Here is an 18,634-nt window from a genome sequence, read left to right on the forward strand (position 1 = left end):
GGCTTGAACTCAGGGCCTGGGCACTGTCCCTGAGCTTCTTTTGCTCAAGGCTAGCACTCTGTCACTTGAGCCACAGTGTCACTTCTGGCCTTTTCTGTTTATGTGGTACTGAGGCTTCATGCATGCTAGGCAAGCACTCTACCACTAAGCCATATTTCCAGCTCTTAGGCCTTTTTTTTTTTTTTTTTTAACCCTGGGACAGCAGCCCAGAATTTGCAGGTCTGTGGTGGCAGGGAAAGCAGGACCCACTGAGTCTCAATGTGCCCAGGGCAAAGCAAGAGGCTCTAGGGACTACTGAGGTACTCTGTGTCTCCTGAAGGCTCACCAGCCACTGAGGTATTGGGACTGTGCCCAGCCCATTACCCCTTTCCAGGAATTATCTAAGGAATTATCTAAGTCTGCCCTAAGGAATTATCCAAGGAAATTTGGAAAACAAAAAAAAAGTTTGTAAGTCCCCCACTTGAACTCAACTACTTGTAGCATGTCAGTGTATTCCTTTCCCCTGGGGACTGGGGAGCTCCTCTTTCCTTGACTCTCTAGGATAATCACATTTATTGGAACTTTAAAAAAAAAAAAAAAACTGGTCTGGGGCTTGAACTCAGGGCCTAGGCACTGTCCCTGAGCCTCTTTGTGCTCAAGACTAGCACTCTACCACTTGAGCAACAGCACTATTCCAGCCTTTTCTGAATAGTTTTTCGGAGATAAGAATCTCATGGATTTTCCTGCCAGGGCTTGCTTGGGACCATGATCCTCAGATCTCAGACTCCTGAGAAGCTAGGTTACAGGTGTGAGCCCCAGGCTCACTTCTTTATTTCCTAGTTAGATAGATAATATTCTTACTACAGAGAAACATGAAATCTTTAGAAACTTGCAAGCACCTTGTACTCCTGTTTCTGGAGAAGGCTGGTTAGTTCTTGTATTTTAGTCATAGGGTTTGATTTAGTGTCATCAGTTAGAGCAATGGGGTCCTGGTTGCCACCCAAACTGACATTCATACCTCTGCCTGGCTTTAGCCTCTCACTCTAGTGTCATTACTGTACCTCTTGTCCTCTGATCCTTGCTGGCTCCCACATCTAAATGAGGCTGTCCCCTGGACCTATGGGTAAGATGAGGGAAGCTGTCCTGGAGGAGGTCCTGGGCTGGGCCTGAGCAGTGTGGTTCTTCTGGCAGGCCCACTATTCCACAGGGAAGGTCAGCGCCTCCTTTACCTCCACTGCCATGGTGCCGGAGACAACTCATGAAGCAGGTACCCACCTTTTACTCTTTCGTCCCCAAGTGTGTGGGTGTAATTGTCACCAGGCAGGACTTCCCCACCATTGTCGTGCCTGCCCCTCAAGATCCACAGAGCTAAGGAGTCAGGTTGGCAGTTTTCTTGCAAGGTAAGTTTTGTGTCAGGTGGACAGGTATGAGACTGGAAAAGCACAAGTTTGACCAGGAGATGCTGTCCTCACCATGTGACCTGCCCCCTGCCCCTGGATCCCTGTTCTTTCAGGCTCCTGGGCCTCTAGCACCTAGGCTGACCTTGACATAGACCTTCTGGGTTCTCATCTTGCTAGTGGCTCACACTGTCACCCAAGTTTTGGCTCCTTCCTGTCCTATTGCTACTCCTCAATCCATGCATTTCCTCTCTTCCCCTTTTTGTGCCTGTCCTGGGGCTGGAACTTTGGGCCTGGTCATTGTGTTTGAGTTTTTGTGCTCAAGGCTAGTACTCTACCACTTGCGCCTCAGCTCAACTTATGGCTTTTCTGTACTTAATTGGAGATAAGAGTCTCATGGGGTTTCTTGCCTGGTCTGTCTTTGAACTTCAGTCCTTAGATCTCAGCCTTTTGAGTGGCTAGGATTACAGGTATAAGTTACCAGCACTTGGCAAGAACCCTCTTGTTAGTTGCTGGGCCCTATTTGCCCTATGTGGCCCCCAACTCCATAGTGTACAGACAATCCTAGACATAGCTAGGCCAAACTCATGCCCTCTGTTCCTGTGCTGCTGGGAGAGCTGTGGAGCTGGGCCTGCATAGAACATGATGACGTGGGGCCTAGGTAATGGGGCTGCCCTAGGTCCAGGGCAGGTGCAGAACTCAGGCCTCTGTTTGTAGCTGCCATCGATGAAGATGTGCTGCGTTACCAGTTTGTGAAGAAGAAAGGCTATGTACGACTGCATACCAATAAGGGAGATCTCAACTTGGAGCTGCACTGTGACCTGGTAGGTATTGTGGGTATCCTCTCCACCCAGTGCAAAGTCATTTCAGGGTCAACCGATAACCATGTCTTAAATATGGAGCTGTAGTTACATGTGCTTATAGAAAATCCTGTCTGCCCAAGAGGATACTGAGGTGCCCTGGCTTCCTTCCTTGGGACTGTTGGCCTTGTGCATTCCCTGGCTGCCTGGTGGGTGTATGTGCAGGAATGAATGCATCCCAGTTCCTGCTCTGATCCACAGTGGCTACAGGGATCCTGTTGTTGCTCTGGGCACTCCCTTATCCTGTTAGGGCTCTGTAGCTCATGAAGCTTCCCTTGTCTGCTGCATGGTGAAGACTTGCATGGCTTTTGTGACTTTGCTGGTGCCTGCCTGTGCCTCACAGAAGTATTGGGCTGTTTTACAGACACCAAAAACCTGTGAAAACTTCATCAAACTCTGCAGGAAGCACTATTACCATGGCACCATCTTTCACAGGTCCATCAGGAACTTTGTGGTGAGGACAAAAGGCAGCATTATCCACAGATGGGTTTGTAAACATGGGGGGCATTTGGGAACCCAGGTCCAGGGACCTGGGCCAGGCTGTGGTGCCAGGGCATGGAAGGGCCTGTCAGGAAATCTGTGGGCTGGACCTCGAGTGCCTAGTCCAGGCAGACCTGGGTTCTGACAGAGGTGGTCTAGAAGGCCCTTGTCCTCACTGAGGCTCAGGGCCTCTGGGGAGTTGATGGAGCAGGTGGGGAATGTATTCAGTCAGGGCCAGCAGTGGACAGTAGGCCTCAGGCTGTAGCAGAGCCCCTCAGGCTGCCTTGCTTACTACTTTTGTTCTTACAGATCCAGGGTGGTGACCCCACAGGCACTGGCACAGGTAAGTACCAATGCCAGGCCTGTCCCTGACAGCTTTGGCTGCTATGTGGGCCTGAGGGCCAGATGGGCAGGGATGTGGAATCTGACACCAAGAGTAGAATTGCAACTCAGCCTTGGCTCTGTGCCACCCATGGCATGCCTCTTGGATTTTCCATCTTGAGGTGGCTGTGAGGTCTCCATGGTAGGTAGAGAGAATGCTGCCTGGTGCCAACAGAACCTATCAGGACTTAAAGGGAGACCTGAAGGCCTGAGATCCTTGTCTGACCTCTCTCCTGCTTCCTCTCAAACTTCCCTACTCTGCCAGTTGCATAAGCCTAGCCCCCACTTTGCCCTGTGCATGGCCTTACAGCTTTGACCCTTAGGCCTCAGTCTCATGAAGGCAGGATGCATGGACAGCAGCTAGCCTTCAGGAAGATTGGCTGTGGGGTACCTCAGAGCCAGGGTTCTCTTCAAAGTGATGTCTCTTCAAGGAGACATCAGTGAATGCCTGATGTCTCCTAGGCTGAGGTTTCTATGGCTGCCAGCTGATTGTACTTCTTCTGTTCCAGGGGGGCAATCGTACTGGGGCAAGCCCTTCAAAGATGAGTTCCGGCCCAACCTCTCTCACACAGGCCGTGGCATCCTCAGTATGGCCAACTCCGGGCCCAACACCAACAAGTCTCAGTTGTGAGTCTGTCCCCTAGTGTCATAGCTGGCTTATAGGGTGGGTTAAGGAAGGTTCTTCTGATCTGCTGGTTTTGTCTGGTTATGCTAAGTCTGAATGAAAGCCAGTATGCAGCATACCTAGGCCAAGCATGCTCTGAAAAGGGAGCCCATGCCAAGTAAATTGGGGGCAGAGCAAGTGCCTTGTGAGAACTGGCCCTCACTGGAGGGGCAGCACTGACAGAACCAGAGCTGTTTGTGAGTAGCTAGGACATTGGATGGGTGTGTTGTGAGGAAAATGTGTAGAGGACAGGCAGCCAAGTGAATGTGCTGGGAGACAGAGGCTTGGGGATAGAGGGACTCTGTGTCAAGTGTTGCTGTAGGGGGAGGACTGGCAGTGTCTGTAGATGCCTGACCATGTGGGCTGGATATTGTGAAATAGGCATGCATTACTACATATGTCCACCATCTAAGAATGTCTTTTTTTTTTTTCTTAAGAATTTTATTATGGGCTGGGCGCTGGTGGCTCACGCCTGTAATCCTAGCTACATCAGGAGGCTGAGATCTAAGGATCGCGGTTCAAAGCCAGCCCGGGCAAGAGAGACCGTGAGACTCCTATCTCCAATAAACCACCGGAAAACCGGAAGTGGCGCTGTAGCTCAAGTGGTAGAGCGCTCGCCTTGAGCTGAAGAGCTGAGGGACAGTGCCCAAGCCCAGAGTTCAAGCCCCACGACCGACAAAAAAAAAAAAAAAAGAATTTTATTATGGGCTGGGAAGGTGGCTCAGTGGTAGAGCACTTGCCTTGCATGCATGAGGCCCTGGGTTAGATTCCTCAGCACCACATAAGCAAAAAGAAAAATGCCAGAAGTGGCACTGTGGTTCAAGTGGTAGAGCGCTAGCCTTGAGCTGAAGAGCTGAGGGACAGCGCCCAGGCCCAGAGTTCAGGCCCCACGACCGGACTCAAAAAAAAGAAAAAAAATATTTTTATTATGTGGTGCTAGTCCTGGGGCTTGAACTCAGGGCCTGGGCACTGTCCCTGAGCTTTTTTTGCTTAAAGCGAGCACTCTACCACTTGAGTCACAGTGCCACTTACAGCTTTTTCTGTTTTTGTGGTGCTGAGGAATCGAACCCAAGGCTTCATGCATGCTAGGCAAGCACCCTACCACTAAGCCACATTCCCAACCCTTTTTTTTTTTTTTTTTTTGATGTTGTTGGTCATGGGGGCTGAACTCTGGGCCTAGTGCTGTCCCTCAGCTCTTCAGCTCAAGGCTAGGGCTCTACCACTGGAGCCACAGCGCCACTTCTGGCTTTTTTCTGCTTATGTGGTGCTGAAGAATCAAGTGCATGCAAGGCAAGCACTCTACCACTGAGCCAACATCCCAGCCCCTGAGGTTTTTTTTTTTGGGTCCGGTCGTGGGGCCTGAACTCTGGGCCTGGGCCCTGTCCCTCAGCTCATCAGCTCAAGGCTAGAGCTCTACCACTTGAGCCACAGCGCCACTTCCGGCTTTTTGCTTATGTGGTGCTGAGGAATCGAACCCAGGGCCTCAGGCATGCAAGGCAAGCACTCTACCACTGAGCCACCTTCCCAGCCCTGAGGTTTTTTTTTTTTTGAGATAGGATTTTACTATGTAGTTTGTTTTTTTTTTGGTCGGTGGGGCTTGAACTCTGGGCCTGGGTGCTGTCCCTGAGTGCTTCCATTCAAGGTGAACGCTCTACTACTTGAGCTACAGCGTCACTTCTGGTTTTGTGAGTGGTTTATTGGAGGTAAGAGTCTCATGGACTTTCCTGCTTAGGCTGGCTTTGAACTGTGATCCTTAGATCTTATCCTCCTTAGTAGCTAGAATTACAGGCATGAGCCCTCGGGTGCCCAGCTGGATTGTTTTAACTTACCCTGACAGCCTGGTTCAGTGTAAGAGAGTCTAAGTGCTCATAAGGGAGTTATACTTGGCTTAGTGCCCCTTCCCAAATCCCAGCCACTTCCCCAGAGCAACTGTATGGGCAAGCTCAACTGTCAGCCTCTCCTACCATGCTGTGGGACAGGGCCTACCCAACTGCAGGTTGGCATCTGACAGAGGGGCCATGTTTTGGGCTTAGTCTGGGAGCTGGAGGTCCTGCCCCAGGGGGTCCTGCAGTGGGTGGGTGGCAATGTGGGATGTACAGTCTGCAGAGTGGGTCCTGGACTCTCCTGGACAGTCTCCTATGTGGACCCAGCAGCTGGCAAGGGACGGGCTGGGCTGGGAAGGTGGCTCAGTGGTAGAGTGCTTGCCTTGCATACATGAGGCCCTGGGTTTGATTCTTCAGCACCACGTAAGCAAAAAGAAAAAAAAGCCGGAAGTGGCACTGTGGCTCAATGGTAGAGCGCTAGCCTTGAGCTGAAGAGCTGAGGGACAGCGCCCAGGCCCAGAGTTCAGGCCCCATGACTGGACCAAAAAAAAAAAAAGAAGGGACGGGCTGCCAGGTGCCCGTGGCTCTGCCTGTAATCCTAGCTACTCAGGAGGCTGAGATCTGAGAATCTGGTTTAAAGCCAGCCCAGACAGGAAAGTCGTGAGACACTTATCTCCAATAAACCACTCAGAAAACTGGAAGTGGCACTGTGGCTCAAATGGTAGAGTGCTTGCCTTGAGCTGAAGAACTGAGGGACAGGCCCAGAGTTCAAGCCCCACAACTGACAAAAAAAAAAGGTGGGGGGGACGGGCTGAGCTTTATAACTCTCTGACCCTCTTGTCTTTCTCCAGCTTTATCACATTCCGCTCCTGTGCTTACCTGGATAAGAAGCATACCATCTTTGGACGGTAAGAGCAGCTGCTCTGTGGGCTGTCTTTTCCCCAGACATACACTTGTGCTCACTAAGCCCACGTTATGACCCTGCTAGGGACTATGATATACAGACTGGGGAACCTTAGTTCTCCACACCTGTCAGGCTGTGGAAGGAGATGAGTCCTAGCCCCACCTGGCCAACTGCCCTGGCTCAGACCCTCTGCCCTCCCATGTTGGGCATCTTTTGACTGGTGCTTTCCATATCCTCTAGTCTGGCTTGGCAGGTTTTCCCCTAAAGACCTAGATTGTATTCTAGTTTGGTGGGCTGTACAGTCTGCAACAACTAAACAAGGAAGCAAGTGGTATAGTTTTCTCCAAGTAGCACTTTTTTCCCTGGCCTGGTGAGAACTGGATCTGTGTGGGCTGTGGGCTGCTAATCCACCTCTTCTGGCTGGCAGCCCCACTTATTGTCCAAGGACTGTCAGGATCTTCTAAGCACTGGCCCTTTGTGAGGCCCTGCACCGAGGGCCAGTCCCCATCCTAGTGTGCATAGGGGTGTCCTATGTTGGGTACCTGCAGCCCCATCTCTGACTCTCTGCTTCAGGGTTGTTGGGGGCTTTGATACGCTGACAGTCATGGAGAATATAGAAAGTGACCCCAAAACTGACCGCCCTAAGGTAAGTGCCCGGGGAGAACAGAAGGAACACCCCGATATACTGGCTGGGAAGAGTCTGTACCTACTCACTGCTCCCATCTGCCACCAGGAGGAGATCCGCATCCACACCACCACGGTGTTCGTGGACCCATATGAGGAGGCAGATGCCCAGGTGAGGGCATGGTGTGGCCACATGGGACACATCTCTGAGCATGTATCCTTCCTAGCCGGGGCAGGGCAGCCCTGCACCTGAGGTGCTCTGGGTCAGCCACAATCCTGTTCCTCTCCAGATTGCCCAGGAGCGGAAGAAGACACAGCTTGAAGAGGCCCCAGAGACTAAGGTCAAGACCAGCCAGCCCCAGTCTGGTAGCCAAGGCCCCCAGACTTACCGTCAGGGGGTGGGCAAGTACATCAACCCAGCAGCCACGTAAGTGCCACCATCCATATACCTTGAGACAGCTGGAATCATTGTCCAGTATTCTCAAGAAGAGCAAATCAAGTGGTAATTAGAAAATTGAGACCAAGCTTGTAGTCTGGAAGCTTCCACAGCCAGGAGGCCCAGCTATGCAGGTCTAGATGAGCCTATGTGTAGGCTGAGGCTGGGACCTTGGGAAAATCACTATGAGGGAGTCACGGGGCTTGGTTCAACTCAGATCTGGCAGCAGCTGGAATCTCTCTTTTCAGGAAACGAGCAGCAGAAGAAGAGCCATCAACCAGCTCAGCCTCTGTGACCAAGAAAAGGCCCAGCCGGGGTTTTGGAGACTTTAGCTCCTGGTAGCAGTGGGCTGCCACCCTGGATCTGGGTAGGGATGCAGGGATGGCAGGTTATGTCCACACCACTGTGTTCTCTGCCCTTGTAAGCTGCCTAACAGGCTCGGATTCAATAAAACCATTGCCTGTTGCCCCATTCCTGGCCCCTGGGAGGAATCTGGCTCCTTTCTAAGGTTTGAACTGATCCTTTTGGGTCTGACTTTCCACCTTGCCTGGAGTGCTGCTATCTGTAGGCAGGCCAGGATTATTGACAAGTCGAATCCCTACCAGGTTTTCCTGTCCTCTCTGTCATCTTAAGGATGACCCATGTGCTTAGTAAGCATGGTCACCTGACCAGTGCTTAGAAATATAAATTCTCACCAACTGGGTGTTGAGGTACATGTTTGTAATCCAAACACTTGACAGGTTGAAAGCAGAGATGGAGAACTGAACTATATGGCAAGACCATGTCTCAACAAAACATCAGGCTCTAGAGCTGACCCTTATGCAGAGCTTAACTCCCCAGTGGAGTTTATAAGCTGGTGGATTTTACAAACCATTTCTAGCTACTGTCTATTGCTTGGGTTGGGCTTACCCACCCTGCTAGCTGCTCACCTGCTCTGCTGTCAGCCATGACTGCTTGAGGCTAATGTGTGTGAGGACAGCAGGGAGTCTTCCAGCTGAGGAAGGGGCCTCCCGATGCTCCGAGCCCAGCCTATCATCGTCTTCTCTGGCTTGCACACCACAGCGCCAGCTTCTTCTCTTGGCCCTGTGAAATATGTCCAAATCCCTCACCTGCTTCTTACTGCTTGTTGTTCAGCCTCAGTCCCCCGATCTCAGGACCTGCTATTTCATCCTCCAAGAGCTTCTTCAGAAGTGTGGAGACAGTGTCATAGCAGTGTTCTGTCATTGCCTGGGCTCCCTGTTGACTTTGCATTACCACTTCTTTCCAGTCCATCAAATTCTAACTTAAGCTTGATTCTTGGTTTTCTCTTTCTTCAAGTTCTTGAATTTTCAAAGACTTCAAAGCTCTTAATTCTAGAACGTACTTTGGCCTATGCTTTTTTCATCTTTGAAGCAAAGTCCTTTGTCTTTTGGGTGGCAGGTAGGGAATGCCTCCCCCCACTGGCCTCCGCCCACTCTGCCCTTGCTCACTTCCACATGGCTGGTGGGTGAGCTTGAGGCACGTTTGTCCTGTCATGCTTGTCACTGGCCGAGAACAGGTCTTTACCCCTTGCCTGCAGCCACCTGGCTCCACAGTGACCTCCTAGCCCACCTTCCCAGTTTTCCACCTGCTCTGACTCCAGGCCACCTGCCACCTCACACAGCAGAGAGAGGCCTCAGCAGGATGCTCACTACCTAGTGACCATGTACCTGTTGGCCTCTGATGCAACACTAGGGTGCTCAGAGGTGGGGCCCTCCTGGGTTTAGCGTTGTTAGTTCATCGGTGAGGACCTAGGGACTGGCTCTTCAGGACAGAGGCAGCAATTGTCCTAATTGTATTCCTGCACTTTTTTTTGTTTTTCCTGGCCACACTTAAAAGTTCCCAGCCAGGTACTGATGGAAAAGCAGGACCCCAGCAGCCCTGGATCCCTCATAGTTGCTTTGAGACTCTGTGAGCCCTGTGCTCTCACTGGGCACTCTGGAAACGAGGCTCCTGAACAATGATCACTATAGAAAGCCAAGAGTCAGAAGCTTTATTTGGACATCAGAAGCTTTATTTTTAAGCCTCACACAGACAATAGGACCAAAAGGGTGGCCAGGGGATGTAGGAGGCTGAAGGTGATGCATGTGCTTGAAGCCTGGTGGTTCTGCTCCTCATGGTCAACTTCCAGCTGCCTGCAGGCTGCTGCCCATCTGCCTCCTGCCCCTCTAGCCTTAGCCAGCAGCCTGCACCTGCCCCAGGGGAAGGCCACATCCTCCACTGTGCTTACCCTCCAGAGCAAGGACAGGGCACACAAGGGGTCTTAGACCGATGAGGGTTTACATTTCTGTAGTTCTTTTTAGAGCTTAAAATGTAACTTTGTAAGTATTCAAACCACTTGCATTTTGTAACTGCCTGATGAAGTCATCAGGTAAAATAAAAGACCTTTTGGGGAAACAAAAACAATCTCATTTCTCATCTTTTTAAGTATATGACAGATGCCATCAAGAATAAGTATGAGGTATAAAAATATATATACAAACAAAATGGCAATAAAACTAAAACACTTTCTAAAGCAAAATTGCCAAAGGTACTACAAATTTATGATACTGGCATTGCCTGCCACTGTTCTCAAGGAAAATTTTTAAATAAATAAAAGTCCCGGCATGACATTTATTGTTTAGGAACTTTAAGAGGGTGGAACATTCCAGCACTTTACCAGCATATCTGGTTATGGTCTTAGATCACTTCCCCTGAAGCCAGCTCACGGTCAGTTCATTTGGTTTAAAAAGGAGCTTGTATTTTGCAGACGACAGCAACATTTGATATAAGTTTTGTTGGAATTCATTACCAAGAAAAATACAAGTCATAAAAGTACTAGTAAAATTTTTCCAAGCAGTGCCATCACAAGACAATACAAAAACCAAAGTGCTCAAGTTGAAGGGGCAGTAAGCTTGCCCAGAACATAGAAAAGCTTTAAATAGAACCTTCGTATATACAAAAATGTGTCTGAAGAATTCTAAAAAAATTATCTTCCAATTTAAATGGAACATCTGTGGAGTCATGTTCAGACTGCCCTCGGCACCAGCAGGCTGGGACACTCAAGTTTCCCTTGGTCCTCGGAGGCTGTTTTTGCAAGAGATGTGGCAACTAGTGTCTCTCTGAGTTTCAGATGGGGGATGGAAGCCATCCGCTTTACTGCATCAAGTGCTAGTAGTGAGTGAACTACCTTCAGACACCAGACCCCAGCAGCAGGAGCACTGGGTAGCCGTGGCCAGCTCTGGGACACTGCAGGGGAGACAACTGTGCTAACTTAGTTCAGCTTCTGTAGGGAATTAACACTAGAGAAAGCAACTTCCGGGCCCAAGCCCAGTACCTGTGTTGGTTCCAGAGTCTGGATTTGGGGAAAAGTTGGGAAGCTCAAACAACTAGAAGCCTATTTCTTCCTGTCCACAGGTAGTTTCAAGGGTTTTCAGGCTCTGAGCTCCTCAGCTTCCTGCTTCTCCCCTTCCTGGGTCTTCTTCCTGGTCCTACCCTAAGTTAGGGACAGTCTATTGAAAACCAAAACTTATCTTGAGCCTTATTCTGAACTCCCATTTCTGCTGGTGGTCATGACATAAAATCTGTGACAGAAACAGAACTTGGGTCCTCCAAGTCAGTCCACGTGATGGTGCCAGGCAGGCAGGGCACCGCACAGCACAACAAATCCTTCGTTTACTAAACGTAGGCCTGTCTCTTGACTAGCTTTTTCTAAACATTTCCAAACAACCTGGTAAAAGTTTTGAAGGTTTTTTTTCTTTCCTGCTGATTCTGGCCTATTTCATATGCAAACATTTTTTTCAAGTACATCCAGGGTAGAAAAATGAAACCCGACTTTGACTGGTGAGCTACTCCACAAGGCCTGGCCACGCATCAACTGCTGTACAAAACTGCTGCACAAGTCACAGCTGAGGGGGATACCCACCCCGCAAAAAATGTACAAGCTGGTACATCAGGGCTAGGCCTGTAGGCCCCTTGGGAAAATCTGCACTGGCTCGTCTGCTTTCTAGATAAGGAATCCACTGACTGAAATAAGATGCTCATTAGACACATTCTTCTCGAAGCTTATGTAAAATGTTATGAGTGGTGGTCTGTGTTTTTGAACTGGATAGAACAAAACCACTCTTGGTATATAAATGTGTCTATAATTCTGGAAGACTTTTAGGATTAAAAATGATCGGAGTGGTGGGATCACCCTGCCGTGCTGGAGGGTTATTGAATGGACACTACACCTTTAGTAGTTTAGCTACAGGAAAAAAAAATAACCAATTTATGTGTTTAAGAATTGAAGGGGAAAACAAGCTACACTATCATTCAAGCTTCTGCTCTTGAAAGCCTGCTTCTGTGGTCTTTAGGAACATGAGAAAGCATAGGGTAGAAAGACGGTACAGGTAGATCATCAGTTGGTGAATTCTTTTTCTAGAACTTCAAAAGTTAGAAAAAGAACATTTCAAACTTTCAGAAACAACCATATATGCGAAGAGGACATAGATGGGGCTCTTTACCCAAGGAGGTGCCCAGAGGCCTTTGAGTGTCGAAGCGTGGCTAGCCTGCGAAGTTCAAGAAACACTGCCATCCAGGATGCGGTGTCTCCATTACATTCACAATCTCTTTCACAAAATAGTATTCAAGAGGGAATGGAAAGTTTCCACTTTACTCCCAACCATTGTCTTTGATCATGTGGGCCAGCTCAATAATAAATTTTCCTTCCTTATATTTCTGACTGCTCTCAAAGGCATGTTCCTTGGGAGGAAAAACAAAAGTAGAGAGAGGCATTCAGGACAAAATTGTTTCATTTTTCAACTTCCTTACATTTATTACATTATCTCTGAATGCTCAGTGTGCTGACCCAAAGTCCTTTGGAGCAGCACTGATGACCTTGTATTCTTGCTTTTTTTTTTTTTTTTTTTGCCAGTCCTGGAGCTTGAATTCAGGGTACTGTCCCTGAGCTCCTGTTGTTCAAGGCTAGTGCTCTACCATTTCAGCCACAGTGCCACTTCCAACTTTTTCTGAGTAATTTATTGGAGATAAGAATCTCATGAACTTTGCTGCCTGGGCTGGCTTCAAACCACGATCCTCATATCTTAGCCTCCTGAGTAGTTAGGATTATAAGTGTGAGCCACTGATACCCAGTGTACTCTTACTCTTTTTTTGCCAGTCATGGGGCCTGAACTCTGGGCCTGGGCGCTGTCCCTCAGCTCTTCAACTCAAGGCTAGTGCTCTACCACTTGAGACACAGTGCGGTTTTTTCTGCTTATATGTGATGCTGAGGAATTGAACCCAGGGCCTTATGCATGCAAGGCAAGCACTCTACCACTGAGCCATCTTCCCAGCCCCTGTACTCCTACTCTTAACCTATTTACGAAGCTTGGGATCTGGCTCATTGGAAGAGTGCATGCCTAAGAAACTGGGTTTGATTCCCAGCATCATAAAAATCAATACATAAGTAAAATAAAATCTATTTCCTGAGCATGTACTATATGAACATAACAATTTAGGAGTATGGAGAGTAATGTTAATACAGAGTGATGTAAACAGGTCAAAGGTGCTCAGGTCAGAACACCTTTGTGTGATCTTAGACATAGACAATGGGGTGAGTCTGCCTGATGGACAGAGAAGTGGTCCCAATGGTTGTAGCAATGGAGAGCTATACAGGGCACAGTGGCCAGGAAAGGAGGCAGAGACTGTGGAGGGCATTTACCAGGTGGAAGCAATGAGGATGTGCAAGCCTCATGGAGTGTTATCTCTCTGGCCCCTAACAGCTCATGGGGAATCGGGGGACTTGAAGAAAGAAAGCGCAAACAACCCCGACGTAAAATTCATAGCCCCAGAGAATGTGCAGGGCAGGCCTCTCAGTGCCATACTAGGTGGAGCATCTATAAGATGGCTGGTTGGCTTCTGCTGGAAAAGAAGCTGGGCAGAGGGAGAGGGCTGGAAGCTGTTGGAATAGGTATTCACAGACTCTCTAGGCTGATATGGCCCAGGGGGAAGAAAGACAGTGACACTGGCCTCTGCGGTGAGGCGTGCAGGGACCTCAGAATGCTGGAAACAGGGAGAGGGGAGGCCAGGCCTGCCTGCCTGCCTGCCTTCTTTCCTTCCTTCCTTCCTGCCAGCCCTGGTGCTTGAACTCAGGGCCTGGGCACTGTCCCTCAGCTCTTCAGTTCAAGGTTAGCACTTTACCACTGGAGCCACAGTGCCACTTCTGGCTTTTTCTGTTTTTGTGGTACTGAGGAATTGAACCCAGCTCCATGCATGCTAGGCAAGCACTCTACCACTAAGCCACATTCCCAGCCCAAGCATGTCATTTCTGACCTATCAGATCTACTGTGTGCTGACAAGAGAGGAAATCTAGGAGAAGGCTGGAGGTGGGGCTTAAGAAGCACCATTAAGGGCCGGGCGCCAGTGGCTCACACCTGTAATCCTAGCTACTCAGGAGGCTGAGATCTGAGGATCGAGGTTCAAAGCCAGCCCAGGCAGGAAAGTCCATGAGACTCTTATCTCCAATAAAACCACTCGAAAACCGGAAGTGGCCTGTGGCTCAAGCAGTAGAGCACTCGCCTTGAGCTGAAGAGCACAGGGACAGCGCCCGAGCCCAGAATTCAAGCCCTATGAAGCACCATTAACTCAAGGTACAAGGAGAAAGAAGGGTCTGGGGAGATGGGGCAGCCCTCTGTCTGACACCAGCAGATCCTGGCACTGAGAGGTCTGCTGAGCTTGCCCCAAAGAGTGGCACCCAGCTTTATGGTGCAGCCTCGCTCAGGCACCTGGGGGCTGGAGCAGCTCCCATGACCACCAGTATGATGAGGATGGTAGAATCTGGGCCTGCATTGTCCCGGACAAATTTCCAAAGAAATCAGTAGAAACTTGACCTACTGACTGATACTATCAGTCCCTGTGCAGGGGTAGGACTGTGTTGTGTGCCCATGTGTGGTATGCTATATGTACCACAACTCATGGTTAGAAGAGGTAGGTAGGGTACTGGGTATGGTGGTTTGCACCTATAATCCTAGTTACTTAGAAGGCAGAGATCAGGAAAAGTATGGTTCAAGGTCCACCTGGGAAAAAAAAAACACCCAAAAAACCAAGATCCTATCTCAAAAAATAACTAAAGTGGCCTGGGAAGGTGGCTTAGTGGTAAAGTACTTGCCTTGCATGCATGAGGCCCTGGATTTGATTCCTCAGCACCACATAAACAGAAAAAGCCAGAAGTGGCTCTGTGGTAGAGCGCTAACCTTGAACTGAAGAGCTGGGGGACAGTGCCAAGGTCCTGAATTGAGAACCCATGACCAACCAAAAAAAAAAAGCTAAATGGGGGTGGGTATGGCTTAAGTGTAGAGCACCTGCCCAGCAGGTATAAAGCCTTGAGTTCAGACACTAGTACTAGAAGAAAAAATAAGGAAGAAGAAGTAATACTCACATATTTCCATCCAAGTGTGGTCTTGCAGTTTTCGCAATAGATGTCTGCAACTGCATGCAGGCCAGTTAGAAGGACCCTCTCCTCAGCAGGGCCACAGCCCACATTCACCCTGCAGAGACATGCAATGACTGGGCTGGGGGACTGTGCCCCCAGTCCACCCCCATCATTTAAAGTTTACCAGAAACAGAACATTCTAAAGATCAGCACTACTTTCTCAGCTTTCTACACCCCTCTCCCACTTTTTTTTGTCTTCTGTGCTGGGGAACAAATTCCAAGTGCTTTTAACGCTGAGCTTTGCCCCAGTCTAGGACCATCTTGGTCTAGAACCACCTCAACATGTGGTAGGTCTGTGTGCCAGGGATTAAACCCTCAGATAAAACCATCACACTTTCAGAACCTCCCAAACATCGGGAGACTGAATTCTTTGAAAGGTCTTCTCAACGCATCAACGGGGTAATTCTAGACTGCAGGCAGCATTCCACCTTCACATTCCAGTGGAATTAACTGAACAGGTACATGGGAAAGGAAGGGTGGATGCCTTCTCACAGGGACCCCGGCTACCTGCCAGACAGACTTCAGACATGCAGGTACTCACACGGAATTGAAGAGGTAGGCTCGTCCCTGGCTTCCCTGAAAGGACTGCAAAGAAGAAGAAGGTGTTAGGAGACTTCTACGACACCATGGCTGGTGAGTTCTGCATCCCAGAATGAATAAAGAGCAAGGTGAGAGACATTGACTCAGGTGGTGAATACCTGCCAAAAGCACTATTTCTACAGGACCACTGGATTGTGTAGCAGCTCCACTAGCTCCATCAGGACAACTTATATATCCTCTCCTTCAAACTCCTTCCCTAGTAGTAAGGTTTATTAAAAGAACTAATGTTGCATTTGCAAATGGCTGGATTATAAAAATGATGCAGAGCTGAGCTCCGTGATGTGCATCTGTAGTCTCAGCTACTATTAGATGCAGGAGGATTCTTTTTTTCTTTTTGGGTCTGGTCGTGGGCCTGAACTCTGGGCCTGGATGCTGTCCCTCAGCTCTTCAGCTCAAGGCTAGCGCTCTACCACTTGAGCCACAGCACCACTTCCAGTTTTTCTTTTTGCTTATGTGGTGCTGAGGAATCAAACCCAGGGCCTCATGCATGCAAGGCAAGCGCTCTACCACTGAGCCACCTTCCCAGCCCTTGATGCAGGAGGATTCTTAAAGCCCAAGAGTTTCAAACTGGTCTGGACAACATAGTCAGACTTCATGTTAACTAAAAAAATAAATAAGCTGAGCACTGGTGGCTCATGCCTATAATCCTAGCTACCTGGAAGGCTGAGATCTGAAGATCATAGTTCAAAGCTAGGCTGGGCAGGAAAGTATGTGAGACTCTTATCTTCAATTAACCCCCCCCAAAAAAGAAAGGAACCAGAAATGGAGTTGTGGCTCAAGTGGTAGAGTACCAGCCTTGAGCACAAAAGTTCAGGGACAGCTCCCAGGCCCTCAGTTCAAGCCCCAAGACTAGCAAACAAACAAAATAGAAAAAAAAATAGCTGGGTGATGGTGGCTCACACCTGTAATCCTAGTTACTCAGGAGGCTAAGATGGGAGGATCAAGGTTTGAAGTTAGTATGATCAGACAAACTAGAAAGACTCTTATCTGTAATTAACAGCAAAAAGCCAGAAGTGGAGGTGTGGCTCAAGTGACAGAACACTAGCCTGGAGTGAAAAAAGCCAAAGCAATGTGAAGCCCTGAGTTCAAGCCCCAGTATCAGCAAAAATAAATAATGTAGCCAAAAATAAATAATGCCTGTAATCCCAGCTACTCAGGAGGCTGAGATCTGAGGATCATGGTTCAAAGCTAGCCCAAGCAGGAAAGTCCATGAAACTCTTATCTCCAATAAGCCATCAGAAAACCGGAAGTAGCGCTGTAGTTTAAGTGGTAGAGTGCTAGCCTTGAGCTGAAGAGCTGAGGGACAGTGCTCAGGCCCAGAGTTCAAGCCCCATGACTAACAAAAAAAAAAAAAGGAGAAAAAAAATAATGCGAATAAATTTATCAATATCTATCCACATTCATCCATGTATGTGTGTATGTATTTGCCTATAACCTTGGTACAAGTTTAAGAGAGAAAAATAATGACTAGGACACAATTTGAGAATATCAAAATGTGACAAGAATGGTCACTATTAATGCTCATAGTAAAAACTAAAAGGATCAGATGCCTATGATAAGCGAGTGAACCATGACACTCACACACATGATTCATGCAAGTTGGGGATGGTATGGAAACTCATAAACTGTTAAGAGTGACTTTTGAGTCCTTTATTTAGAGTAAAAAGGAATGAAGGTAGCTGCTGTCAGAAGGAGAAAAATAATTCTCACTGCCGCAGTGCTGGGGATTGAATTCAGGGCCTTGTGCATGCTAGGCTTTAAAAAAAATAATAATTTTTTTGGATAGTCTTATTAGATAGCTCAGGCTGGTCTGGAACTCATGATCCTCTTGTTTCTACCTCTAAAGATTAAAGATGTATACTACTATCCCCAGTTCTGTAGACATTTATGATGGCCATTTGTTTTCTTCTTTTTAATGATTTCTTTTTGGGAGGGGGGTCCAATCGTGGGGCCTGAACTCTGGGCCTGGGCGCTGTCCCACAGCTCTTCAGCTCAAGGCTAGTGCTCTACCACTTGAGCCACAGTGCCACTTCCAGTTTTTCTTTTTGCTTATGTGGTGCTGAGGAATCGAACCCAGGGCCTCATGCATGCAAGGCAAGCGCTCTACCACTGAGCCACCGTCCCAGCCCAAGTGTAGCCTAGGCAGGCCTGGAACAAATGATCTTCCTGCCTCATCAGCTTGTTAGTGTATCTAGTATAGGGCAGCACAGAGGACAATTTTTAAAAAGCAAATGAATGAATACATATATAAAACACCACAACCCTCAGTTGACCTAGATAGATATCTAACCTGAGCACAAAATAAACCTTTCTTTGAAGCCACTGAGATTTGGGAAGAATTTTTTCTACTTCACTTGTAAGGAATATTTGGGTTGTTTTGACTCTAGTGCTGAGGATCAAACCACATGACAAGCAAGAGCTCTATCACTGAACTACAGCCCAGCAGGAGTCCTATATATGCTAAAAATATTTATTTATTTATGGCCTGTCCTGAGGCTTGAACTCAAGGCCTGGGTGCTGTCCCTGAGCTTTCACTGAAGGCTACCATATGAGCCACAGTGCCACTTCGGGCTTTTTCTGAGTAGTTTGGGAGATAAGAGTCTCATGGAAGCTGGGTGCCAGTGGCCTGTAATCCTAGCTACCCAGGAGGCTGAGATCTGAGGATCACAGTCAAAGCCCAGGCAGGAAAACTCCGTGAGACATCTATTTCTAATAAACCACTCAAACTGGAAGTGGTGCTGTGGCTCAAGTGGTAGAGTTGAAGAGCTAAGGGACAGTGTCCAGGTCCAGAGTTCAAGACCTACAACTGACCAAAAAAAAAAGTCTCATGTCATGCATGTGTTTCTAACGCATTTATAAGACTATCTCTTTGTTGCTTTGTATGTCCCTCCCCCACAGAATAACCCCTGCTTTCACTATATTTGATGTCAGTATAACTTGTGGAGGAGAGGGGGAAAAAACAGTTGTTTAAGGATACAGGTGGACCTGATGCAACAACGAGAAGTATAAGTTGTCATG

The 18,634-nt window shown here is 48.4% G+C and overlaps 2 protein-coding genes across 2 annotated transcripts in view; one reads left to right on the plus strand and one right to left on the minus strand.

Annotated features, from left to right (window-relative positions):
• Nucleotides 1–10,654, plus strand: part of Ppil2 (peptidylprolyl isomerase (cyclophilin)-like 2) — a 29,340-nt gene extending 18,686 nt beyond the window's left edge. The window contains exons 7-16 of the mRNA XM_013031519.1: nt 1,171–1,246; nt 2,094–2,200; nt 2,601–2,690; nt 3,026–3,059; nt 3,607–3,724; nt 6,436–6,492; nt 7,062–7,134; nt 7,222–7,284; nt 7,403–7,539; nt 7,797–10,654. Of these exons, the coding sequence (XP_012886973.1) occupies nt 1,171–1,246; nt 2,094–2,200; nt 2,601–2,690; nt 3,026–3,059; nt 3,607–3,724; nt 6,436–6,492; nt 7,062–7,134; nt 7,222–7,284; nt 7,403–7,539; nt 7,797–7,890 (849 nt within the window). The 3' untranslated portion in view covers nt 7,891–10,654. The remainder of the gene's footprint in view (nt 1–1,170; nt 1,247–2,093; nt 2,201–2,600; nt 2,691–3,025; nt 3,060–3,606; nt 3,725–6,435; nt 6,493–7,061; nt 7,135–7,221; nt 7,285–7,402; nt 7,540–7,796) is intronic.
• A 1,326-nt stretch (nt 10,655–11,980) lies between these two features.
• The window catches only part of Ypel1 (yippee-like 1 (Drosophila)), an 8,575-nt gene continuing 1,921 nt past the window's right edge, over nt 11,981–18,634 (minus strand). The window contains exons 2-4 of the mRNA XM_013031551.1: nt 15,558–15,601; nt 14,963–15,071; nt 11,981–12,288 (exon numbers count right to left, since the gene is read on the minus strand). Of these exons, the coding sequence (XP_012887005.1) occupies nt 12,199–12,288; nt 14,963–15,071; nt 15,558–15,601 (243 nt within the window). The 3' untranslated portion in view covers nt 11,981–12,198. The remainder of the gene's footprint in view (nt 12,289–14,962; nt 15,072–15,557; nt 15,602–18,634) is intronic.

Source organism: Dipodomys ordii, unplaced genomic scaffold (genome assembly GCF_000151885.1).
Source record: "Dipodomys ordii isolate 6190 unplaced genomic scaffold, Dord_2.0 Scaffold141, whole genome shotgun sequence".
NCBI lineage: Eukaryota > Metazoa > Chordata > Mammalia > Rodentia > Heteromyidae > Dipodomys > Dipodomys ordii.